This window comes from Puma concolor, chromosome D2 (genome assembly GCF_028749965.1).
Source record: "Puma concolor isolate L17-30 chromosome D2, mPumCon1.1.hap2, whole genome shotgun sequence".
Classification (NCBI taxonomy): Eukaryota; Metazoa; Chordata; class Mammalia; order Carnivora; family Felidae; genus Puma; species Puma concolor.
In genome coordinates, this window is record NC_141677.1 from 40,848,954 (window position 1) to 40,861,111 (window position 12,158).

General features: G+C 46.3%; 1 protein-coding gene across 2 annotated transcripts in view; it reads left to right on the top strand.

Annotated features, from left to right (window-relative positions):
• Positions 1-1,229: 1,229 nt before the first annotated feature.
• SH2D4B (SH2 domain containing 4B) overlaps positions 1,230-12,158 on the top strand; it is a 63,492-nt gene continuing 52,563 nt past the window's right edge. For both annotated transcript variants that reach the window (XM_086680144.1, XM_025918240.2), the window contains exons 1-2: positions 1,230-1,591; positions 2,943-3,090. In XM_086680144.1, the coding sequence (XP_086536270.1) occupies positions 1,491-1,591; positions 2,943-3,090 (249 nt within the window). In that variant the 5' untranslated portion in view covers positions 1,230-1,490. The remainder of the gene's footprint in view (positions 1,592-2,942; positions 3,091-12,158) is intronic.

Below are 12,158 nucleotides of genomic sequence, written 5' to 3' on the forward strand. Positions count from 1 at the left end.
TTTGAAAAGTAAGTGGGAAGGATTGCATTCTTCATGCGCTTGTGTTAGCCTGGCTCCTCCGAGGAGTTAGAGACAGGGATGGGGTTACACACACAAGGGTTTTATTCAGGAAACGTCTGGGGGGGAAAGGGGAAGAGTGCTGGAGGAGTGTGGGAGAGCCATCACCCTGCAGCACAAGTCTGACCTTGAGTGAAGGAGGCAGGGAAGGCAGATGAGGGGACGAGGTGTTCTAGGCAGCCATGCAGCCCAAGGGAAGCTTGTCCAGGCCGCATGGAAGCTGCCCATCCGGAGGGTCTGGTGTCCCCTAGAAATGGGCCCACCATGCTGAGTCAAAGACTGGGGCCACCTCTGGGAAGCACGGCCATGGGCAAACACAGGAGCACAGGGACTGTACTGTTTGCTCAGTTATGCTGTCTGTAGTTGGATGTCTGCGGAGCACATTCTCATGGCCACCTGTACCTTAGGTCACTTTATTCACCTTAGAAGTTTTATGAGGCTCTGTCATGCAAAACTTAAAAAAAAAAAAAAAAATCCCATCTCTTGTAATTTGGGCCCTAGAAAGAGGTGGCTTTTCCAATCCTACAAAGTCCCAAATTTCTATATTCTCTCTATTCTCTTTCATTTTGATTTGCTAAGCACTCAATCCTTTCTTGAACTCCTTTCTTTCTCTTAACACCTTGCTGAACACAGCTGCTAGCAACCAACACCCGCTCTCAATGTTCTGGTTTCTAGCGTCTTCCTTAGAGTGGCAAAGTCAGAAGGTACGAGGGTCTGCCTTTCCAGTTGCAGCATCTGACAATTTGATCAAGTGTTTTGCCCTTGCATAGCATGGATCTCTGGCCATCCATTCAGCCTGCTGCTGAATGCCAGCAACCTGCTAAGGCAATGGCATTACATAGTTTACATTTCTGTGTCAGCACTACCCCGCTTTGGGGACAGATTTGCATTTTAGTCACGGGAATCGATGGGGTCTGTTGCCGCCGGCAAACCAAGAAATCTCAGTGGCTTAAAACAACACGGGTTTATTTCTTCCTCACGTTACAGGCTGATGTGGGTCAGGGGCCTAGCGTCTTCATCTTGCAACACTATCTCCGTTCCCCGTTTCCAGCCAGTGGACTGGAGGGAGAGAGAGGAAGGACTGGTGCGCTGTCTGCTGAAGATCTCAGAGGGGCTCGGCCTCCAACACCAGTTCCAGCCTTGGGCACCGGCTTTGGCAGCTGTGATGCTCCCCAGAAGGGGCGGGAGGGAGAGAGGGAGGTGGCATTGCACTCGGGCCGGCCGATATCTCTCTGGAATGCCTTTGTCGATGACACTGCTCTGTAGAGAGGTGTGAAGGTTGTGCTCCGTCGGCCAACCTAGCTCATCCCGTACTAATTGGGACTCAGACCTGTTTCTTCTTCCTTCCTGGTGCCTCCTTCTGCTGTGAGGCAGCGAGTGACAAGCACATCCAGTGGCTCCTGGGGGCAGATGGTGAAGTCTGGGTCTGGATCATGGGAGAAGGCCCTGGCGACAAGCCCTATGAAGAGATCTCTGAGGAGCTGATTGCGGAGAGGGCGCGGCTGCAGGCACAGAGGGAGGCCGAGGAGCTCTGGTGAGAGGTGCAGACGGGTACCGGGTCGGGTCTGAACACAGAGCCTACGGTGGGTCCAAGCCGCAGGACACTAGGTTGTGGGTGGGAGGGGGGAGGTGCCAGGCAGCTGGCTGGCCGTTTTCTTAGCTCAGCTAAGATTAGGGGACCAAAGCACCAGTCTTCCATCAGGTAGGTCTGGTGGGTTCAAATCCCGGCTCCACCAGTTACTTGTAAGCTGATCTGGGGTCTCAGTTTTCACATCTGTGGTGCGGGCATAACAACACCCTTTCCATCTGGACATAGATTGGATTCACTGCGATGATACAGATGGCATGCTTTTCCTCTATTCCTTGCGGAGCTGTCCCTGGGACAGCAGAGGAGTTTGGGTTCACGTTTGTGGCTGCTTGTTGCTCTTCACCGTACCTGCCTTTCTCACACAAGGTGCATAGTTGAGCCCCCAGTGAGATTTGGAGTCAGACTTCTTTCATAAACAACTTTTAACTTATTTTTTCGGAAATCCATATGAAGTTGACTTCAACATTCCCCTACCCCCCCTATAAAATAAGTGACAATATTTTATTTTATTTTTAAGTATTTATTTATTTATTCATTCATTCATTTACTTAATATATGTATGTATTTATTTTTGAGAGAGAGAGAGAGAGAGAGCACAAGCACAAGCGGGGGAGGGCAGAGAGAGAGGGTCAGAGGATCTGAAGCGGGCTCTGCGCACACAGCAGAGAGCCCGGGGTGGGGCTCGAACTCACGAACCGTGAGATCGTGCCCGGAGCCGAAAGCAGACGCTTAACCAACTGAGTCACCCAGGCTCCCCTTAATAACAATATTTTAGTTGTAAAATTGTAGCAACAACTCAACGCCCACCGCCTGAGATAATCACGGTGAGCATTTAGGCAGCACGTGCTTTATAAACTGCTTTATTCACACCTTGATAAATTGATTAGATTCACAGTGTTATTTAAGACTACTATATAGTATCCTATTACATGAGAAACCCAATTTATTGGCCCTGTTGATGGACATTTAGGTTGTTTGCCGTTTGTTATGTTATAAAAATTCTCTGATGAACATCTTCTACCTACATCTTTGTAAACTTGAGTGAGATATAGGATTTCTGAGTCTTTTTTTTTTTTTTTTTAATCCCTGGCTTCCTGACAATTCTGTTGATTGACACTCCCTTCCAGGAGGGTGACTGTTTCTCTCCAACTTGGCAACATTGAGTTTTGCTGACCTTAGATCGTTGTCATTCTGATGGACCCAGAAATATTGCCCATAGTTTTTATTTGAAGCTCTGTGGTTACGTGGTCCTTCAGTCTCCTGCATGAGCTTATATCTGCTGGTGTTTTATTGGAAGGAGACAGAAGGAGGCAGAAATCACCAAGAAGTTTCGGGATGCGCTGGCCAATGAGAAAGCCCGGATCCTGGCGGAGAAGTGGAAAGTGGAGACGGAAGACCGTAAGGCTGCCAAAGTCCTGGAGGAGCGCATCCACGAGGAATTCAAGGTGAGGCCGTGCGTGGAACGTGTGTGTGGCCACCTATGCGGGCTCCCAGGCAACTGGCGCCCACCTCTGGTTTGAGCATTGGTTGGCACTGAACAGAAATCTCACATGTCTGAGCAGGAAGGAATTTGACACACCAGTTGGGCCAAGTCACTTCTCACTGGACAGATGAGGAAACTGAGGGTTAGACAGAGGAAGAGATTTGCCAAGGACAAGTAGCTGGGGACCGAGCCAGGATCAGAACTCAGACCTTCTGCCTCCCAAATGAAGGGTCCTGCAAAGGGACCTAGAAATTGTCGAGGTTGTGGTCAGACCAGCCTGGCATCCAGTTCCAGTTCTACTGGTTAGTGCTGCGTGACCTTGGGAAGCTGGCTGAACTTCTCTGAGCCTTCACTTTCTTGTTTATAATATTAGGGTAATAACAACACCCAACTTGAGATTTTTGGAGGATGTAAGGAGATGAAAAATGCACATTTTCTGGCCCCAGACAGAAAGTTGTTGGGAACCTTGCATACCTATTCATGCTAGGAAAGTTCAGTGCCAGTAAAGGAGATTTACACTGCTCTAGTTAGAAGTTAAGATTGCCTGAAAAAAAATTTTTTTCCTGGTCCCTATTTTGCATTTTTTCCCCCTACAGGAATAATATATTTTGGGGGTGAGGGTAGAAAACTCAAAAATACATATAAATGAAAAGAAGAAAATAATAATCTGCTGAATCCTATTAATGATATTATTTTAGGGGCACCTGGGTGGCTCAGTCGGTTAAGCGTCCGACTTCAGCTTGGGTCACGATCTCGCGGTCTGTGAGTTCGAGCCCCGCATCGGGCTCTGGGCTGATGGCTCGGAGCCTGGAGCCTGCTTCCGATTCTGTGTCTCCCTCTCTCTCTGCCCCTCCCCCGTTCATGCTCTGTCTCTCTCTGTCCCAAAAATAAATAAAATCTTAAAAAAAAATTAAAAAAATGATATTATTTTATAAATTGTATATTCATGTAATGTGCACATTTAAACATTTTAAAAGTATTTTTTCCTATAATGATTAGATAGAAAAATGGCCCCTTAAGATCATTTATGTTGCAAATATTCTTCTCAGTGTTATTTTTTCTTAATTGTGGTTATAGTGCTTTTGGACGTACAGAAGATTTCAAGTTTTATTAGCCAACTATATCAATCTTTTCTTTTAATGTTTATTTATTTTTGAGACAGAGAGAGAGAGAGCACGAGTGGGGAAGGAGTACAGAGAGAGGGAGACACAGAATCTGAAGCAGGCTCCAGGCTCTGAGCCGTCAGCACAGAGTCTGATGTGGGGCTTGAACTCACAAACCGCGAGATCGTGACCTGAGCCGAAGCCAGACGCTCAACTGACTGAGCCACCCAGGCACCCCTATATCAATCTTTTAAAAATTATTGTTACATGCTAAGAAAGATCTGTGCCACTACAAGCTTATAAAACACTAATCTACGTTGTTTTCTATGTCTTTCATGGTTTTATTTTTTTGCACTTAATTTCCCTCCAGTTTAATTTTTCTTTTAAGGTTTGTTCATTTCTCAGAGAAAGAGACAGAACGTGAGCGGGGGAGGGGCAGAGAGAGAGAGGGAGACACAGAATCAGAAGCAGGCTCCAGGCTCTGAGCTGTCAGCACAGAGCCCGACACGGAGCTTTTTGAACCCACAAACCGCGAGATCATGAACCCACAAACCGCGAGATCATGAGCTGAGCCAAAGTCAGACGCTTAACCTGCTGAGCCACCCACGCACCCCAATTTCCCTCCACCTTAGAGTGTGGTATGATATAGGGCTATAACTTTGTTTTTCTTCCAAATAGTTAGCAAATTGTCTCATCATCATTTATTATATCATCTCCCTTCTCTTAGTGCACTCGCTGCCTTGATTCTTCTTACCTACCTTTGGATCTCTTCATGGGTTCTTCTTCATTGATCATTCCTGAACCAGATTCACTTATTTAATTATTGTCGCTTTTATTTATTTTTTTTTTTAAATTTTTTTTTCAACGTTTATTTATTTTTGGGATAGAGAGAGACAGAGCATGAACGGGGGAGGGGCAGAGAGAGAGGGAGACACAGAATCAGAAACAGTCTCCAGGCTCTGAGCCATCCATCCGCCCAGAGCCTGACGCGGGGCTCGAACTCACGGACCGCGAGATCGTGACCTGGCTGAAGTCGGACGCTTAACCGACTGCGCCACCCAGGCGCCCCTATTGTCGCTTTTAAAATGAAGTTTAACATCTGCTATCAGGGAAGAACCTATCCTTGCTCTTCATTTTCAAAATGTCCTTGGCTAATTTTAGTCATTCTTGGCCCACTAGAGATACATCTGAATCATCATGTCGCCGTCCTCCTCCCCGAAACAACAAAAAAACACACGGTGATTTTCATTGGAATTACATCCGCATTAGAGATTTTTTTTCTCGTTCAGTCTTCTTTTTCAGGGTGTGGTGTCTTCTTCCTGTTACTCAAAGCTTCTTTCTGTCCTTGATAAAAATTTTTGAAACACCTCTCTATGCATCGTCCACCCAATCCCAAACATGCACAATAACTTATATATACGCATGGTGCCTCCGTCTTTTGGAACTGAGCGAAGTTTATTGTTTTATTTAAATGCTCCACGTTTCTTTTCTATGTAAACCTTAGGTTGAATATTTTTTGTTGCTATCATGAAGATTGTTCTCATTACTTTAAAACCTATTGCAATTGCTGCTTATATATTTACATTGCTATTGATCTTATTTAATTTTCCCTTGCGTTATATATACATTTTTAGGAGATTCATTTACTCTCAAAACATACGATTTAAAAGCAATTTCAGACTTGCAGCAACAATGAGAGAAAAAAACAAATGTTCGTGTGTTCTCCCCTGAAATTCACCAGTTATTGATGCCTTGTCCAATTTTCATTCTCCTTCCTCCTCTTCCTCTATATCTGCATCTATCTATATGCAGACGTATATATACACACACATATCTACGTATGTACATTTTTGGTGCTACTGCTAAATTGTTTCGCTAAACAATTTGAATGGAAGCTGTAGACATCATATCCTCCAGCCCAGGGGTTAGCAAACTATTTTCGGTAAAGGTGCAGATAGCTAATATTTTAGGCTTTGTCGGCCGCACCGTCTCTGTCACAACTCCTCAACCAGGCCATTGTAGCACAAACACGGCTACAGACAATATGTAAAAAAATGGGGGTGACTGTCCTTTAACAAGACTTTATTTTAAATAACAGGGGGCAGATCTGGGAGCCTTAGTCTGCTGACTCCTGATCACACACTATGTACTTCAGCGTGCCTCTCCCATGACTGAGTACCTTTGCCCCTGGGTAGCCAGGACAATCCTGATCGCGCCTGTTGAAATGAACAATAATTCCATGATAGTATCCATAATCCAGTCAATCCATAGTGGAGAGATGTTCAGTTCGTATCGTTGGATTTTGCTTTTGGTTGTTCAAGTCTGCTGGGGAAGAGAACCAATACTTTCTGTGTATCTCTAACAGCAAGAATCACATGTTCTAGTCTCTGGCCCCCCTCCTTCCCAGAGGTGAGCTGAGTCTCAGATACTGGGAGGGTGGCTCCTTGGAGCTGGGGTCCTGGGGTTCATTTATTTCACAAGGAGATTCCAGAGGGAATGAGTTCTCAGAGATTTTCGGGTTGAACTTCTCCTTGAGAACTTTAGTGAGAGAGAGAGAGAGATGATACGTTGTGGGGCGCTCTGTGTGGACATTCATGGAGGGCTCGGTAAAGCCATGAGGTTCACTAAGGAACCCAAACGCAGACTTTTGGTGTTATTTCCAAAGAAGGCCATGGTAATTATATGTTTGTTTTTGTTTTAAGAATTAACTTGCTGAATGTGAATGTTTACACGTCAGTACTCACATTCTGATTCTGATTTGGCGTATCTGCATTTTGAAAAGCCTCAGACTTGCAGGTTGTATCTGTGAGGCCCTGGTGGGGCTCACCAGGGCAATGTCTGACAGGAACACCAGCACATGGACTCTGGAGTGGGAAGGGCCAGGTTTATGAACTAGGATATTTCCTGTCAGAGCTGTCTGTAAGTGAGCTACCCTTGTATTGTGATGAGATCTTCATTGCAGGAACTGCTTACCATGGGCTGAAATGGTATCTGAAAAGTTTCTGTGGTGGATTAAATATGGCCGGTGGCACGTTCTTTGCCATGTCTCTCTTTGAGACTGCTCTTCCCTTGAGTCTGCCCTGGCCTTGTGACTAGCTTTGATCGGTAGAGTGCAGTAGAAATGACTCTGTGTAACAGTTGAGGACAGGATACAGGAGATTTGTAGCTTTGGCCCCTCTTGCGATGCTCACTTTTGGAAGCTGCCCCCATGAGAAGCCCTATGACCTTAGCCCATCACTCTGTAAGGAAACCCAGGCAAGCCAGGCAGAGAGAAAGGGGCTGTGTGGGGGAGCACTGAGGCACCAGACACGTGAGTGGAATCTTCTTGGTTCTTCCAGTGAATGACCCCAACCAAATAATTGGCCTCGGATGCCTCGGATTAACCTATGGAACCACAGGCAAATAAGATTGTTGTTGTTTTAAGCCATTACGTTTTCTGGTAGTTTGCTACTTGGTAATAGACAACCGGATCAGTTTCGCCAAAGGGATTTCCGCACTGGATTAGAGATTGGCTTAGATAATTTTTGTTGTGTCTTTCAACAACCAAGACTCTAACCTGACGTGAGGCTCGCATGCAGGCATACGCCAACAACGTTTGTTTAATTTCATACATTTTTCCCCCTTTCCCTGAGAACCTGAGTGCAGGTTGTTTGGGGGAAGTGATGGTGGTAGTTATAAACTCCCTCCTCTCTTCAAGTGTAGAGGGTGCCAGGGGAGAGAGAGAGATAACTCTGGGAGTAACCTTCAGCCCCCACCATGCCTGGGGGACTATGATGGAGCTCAATGGAGCACCTGTACGCGTCCGGGTGTGAGCAGAGACGGGAAATGGACAGGAGATATGTGGAATCGTGAATGGTCTGCTGGTGGGAGAGGAAAAAGTGATGGGGGAAGCCAGACAGGGATCTGGCAAGGTAGGCTGTGGAGCCCTTGGGTGCTACCATAAAGAGGCAGACAGTTCCCTGTGGGCAGAGCAGAGCTGTGAGGATCTTGAAGCAGAGGGACATGGCCAGATCAAGTTCAGTGAGAGTAACTGGTGGTGATGGTTATGATTCAAGTGCTGAAGGCATGGCGAGAGGGAGAGGCCAGTGGTGAAAGTGGGAACTGCTGAGTGTGACTATGGTGAGATTCAGGGGGATGGACACAGAGAAATGGAGGTGAAATCGGCAAGGCTTGGCATCAGTTAGATGCCGGGATGGGGGGAACCCAAAGAGCAAAGACATCAGAGCCCCAGGCTGAGGAGTAGGGACAGGGTGCCACCCTGTTGCTATGGAGATCTGGGAAGGCAGAGTAGGCTTGGGGGGAAGAGAATGTGCTTGGGCTGGCTGGGCCAATGTGGTTCTCTAGAAGGGGAATTTGGGGTGGGGGCTGGAGGAGAGGGGAGACGCTGGATGGGAAGCCTGCTGGTGGAGGGGGGCTGGCTGGGCTCACTTCCGGCTACCGGTGTGGAGGATGCAGGCAGGTTCTTGAAATCCTCCTGCTTATAGGACAGATAATAGTGAACATTCCTTTGAGAAAATGGGGAGGAAAAAAATCCCAGAATCTTGTGTCAGGTTAAAGAGGGAACTTCAAAATAGAAGATACAGACAGCTGGAAACCTGTTTTTAAAAACCATTCTGTTGTGGCTGGCACCATTGGAATGCAATTTACAATGCATATGAAAATGTTCCTTTAGTAAAAAAGGGGATCAGGAGGCCAGATATAATTTGCATATTTTCTCTGCTTTCTTAACTCATAAAACTGCTTTTGGCTGCTTCTGTCTCTGCTTAAGACCGCAGAACACGGACAATAAGGCTCCTTCTCTCTCACTCTTAGTCTCCCTCCCCTCCCGCCTCCTGCCAGGGTTCCTGATAAGGAACAGGCACGGGTTGATAGAGTTAGGCTGCCCTTTAATTTTTTTTCCATTTTCTATTCAAGGCCACTCACGCTCTTTGTTTTTTCTTTCTCCTTTAAGGTTGTAGTTCATTTTGGCCCTTCGTGACATCTTGTATGACTACAGAAACTATCCCCACCTTATTTCCAAAAGGATTATATAAATGGTGGGGACACTTTCCACTTTTCAATTTTCTCTAGAAAATTGTAGACTTTATCTGAGTTTCTCTTGGACAAGGCTGGCATCAACAGGACAACATGATATAGTTTACGCTTCGCCTTTCGACAATCATCACAAGCCCTGTCTTACCTTCACTTGTTCACTTGCTCCTCCAGTCAGTGTTTATGGAGCACCTGCTATCTGCCAGGCTCTGTGCTGGGGGCTGTCGATGGGGGAATAAATGATACAGGCCTGGCCCTGCCCTTTTGGTGTATCTCATCTCGAAAAGCATGATGGTATTATTTGGGCCAGATGAACAACTAAAGGGTTTGGGGCGGCCCTCCCGCCCCTGGAATGTGCCACTTTGGCATGTGGATTGTTTTGAGCTGAAGGCAATTGAGACCCTGAGGTCTCAGGAGAAACTATCGCCCCTCCCTCCAACCACATAGAAGAATCTCAGTGGGGGCTGTTTTCCAGAATGAGGGTTATTAACAGTGATAAATTTTATCTGAGTGACCCATCTGTATGGCAGGGCAGACATCTAATTACCAAACAGCTGCTCATCTCTTTATCACCCTGTGAGGTGCATTCCTTTCTTTTGAAGTCCCAGACCCCTATCGCCTCTCCTAAGCTCAGGATGACACAGATCCCTCATTTTGCCTGATGGTCTTTGGAATTTCCATATCCGTGTGCTTTCCTTGTATATCTGTTATTAAATCTGATTGTCTCCTGTTAATCTGTCTCACGTCAGTCTGATTCTTAGTGCCGCAGGAAGGATCCTTGAAGGGGACAGGACTGCTTGCTCCCCAACACAACAAAAGCGACTATGCCTTCCAGAAAAGCATCTGTCTCGGTGACATTTTCCATCGGGGTGGGGCAGACCCGGGCCTCTGGGGGCTCCTGTGGTGTGCTGTTACTGATGGGTTATCAGGAGAAGGGGGATTGAATAAGCCGGACGGCTCAGAGGGCTTTGGGCCTGCCAGAAAAAGGCATCCATTCCTAATGTGGAAGGGAGTGTTTTCATAGTCGCCTTTTGGCTGCCTTGGCCTGTGGCTGCTAAATTTAAAGATAGACTTTCACTGGGGCTCATGGAGGAGCCGAAGGATTCTGAGAGCAGCCCCAAACAGGGAGAGATTTTCAGACGATTTCAGCTGTGAGGGGTGAGTCATTTCAGCAAGACCCTGGAGGGAAGGATGCAGTGCTCTTTATCTGTAGGTGCAAAATGTTTCCTTTTGTTGTCCCCATCCCTGTGAGAAGCTTGTCTTTGTCACAGTAAGTGGCCAGTTATTTTCCTTGGAGATGGAGGCTGTTTTCCGACTCCCAGTCTGTTGTTCATACGTGGGTGCAGAGGATTGAGTGAACAGTGGCACTGCTGTTTATTTATGTATTTATTTATTTGCTGGTAATTATCACCCCCCCCTTTACTGAGCTACAATGTACAAAGAAAAATTGTATATATTTGAGATGTGCAATGTTTTGGTGTATGCATACATTGTGAAATGATTACCATAATCAAGATAATGAACGCATCTCTCACCTTACCTGGTTACCGTTTTCGTGTGTGGTGAGAACACTTAACATCTGCTCTCTTAGCAGATTTCAAGTATACAGTGTAGTATTAACTATAGGTACCATGCTGTACATTGTATTTCCAGAATTTATTCATCCTGCATCACTGAAACTTTGTAGCTTTTCACCAAACACAATCTAGTGTCTGTTGACCAATTAATGGATAAAATGTGATATATATACATAATGTATATGTGTACACATATATGTGTATGTAATGTGTGTATATATATATATATATGTATATATATATATATATATATTATGATGGAATATTATTCAGTCTTAATAAAGAAGGAAACCCTGCCATTTGTGACAACATGGATGAACTTGGAGGACGTCAGGCCAAGCATCAGTCATGACCCTTCTCTAGGGTGCAGTCTCTTTGTTATGGGCCTCATATGTTGACGGCCTAACTTCCACCATCACAGAATGTAAGTGTATGTAGAGGTAAGGTCTTTAGAAAGGTCATTAGTTAAGTGAGGTCTTCAGGGTGGGCCCTAATCCAGTATGACTGGTGCCCTTATAAGAAGAGGAAATTTGGACACAGACATGTGTGCCCACAGAAGACAGGGCATGTGAGACACAGGGAGAAAATGGTCTATCTAGAAGGCAAGGAGAGAAGCCTCAGAAGAAACCAGCCCTGCCCACGCCTTGATCTTGGACGAATGGGTGCTCTAATTGATGAGTTATGGCCTCTATAGCTCATAAGTGTCTGTTGTTTAAGCCTCCTGGTTTGTAGTACTTCGCTATGGGAGCCCAAGCAAGCCAATACACTCCTTGTCTGTATCAGAAAGTAGGACCAGGAGGCTGAAGCCCCTCTGACTCTGACAGGTCTTGGCTGACTGTATTTTCCCTAAGACCTGCTCCCGCCTGGAAGACCTGACGTGGGCAGGTGCTGGATCTGAAGTGTCTGGGTGGGTGCCATTTTAGCTGGCACTCTGTGTGTTGGGTGATGTGACCTCCTTGGTCAGAGATGGGGGGGCCCTGTGGGGGCACAGGAAACCTGCTGTGTACACTGTAATGCTGTGCCCAGGTGGGGCTGATTTTTGCTCTGCTGACATGCTGGTGATTGCCGAAGGTGAGTTTTTTTCACGGCTTTGAGCTAAAACCCTGCTTGTTCTGCTTTGGAGCCAGGCGGACTTTGGTTCCAGTTTTGTATCCATCACCAACTCTTGACTCTAGCATTTCTCACCTGAGGCTATTTCCCTCCTGACCCCACACTCCCCTCCACCTGTTGATCCCTGTCTCTGCTTGTCTGCAGATGTCCTTAAAGGGCTGCCTGCGGTCATTCCACTCCCTCCCCTCAGTCGCCTGGATGGCTGCCTT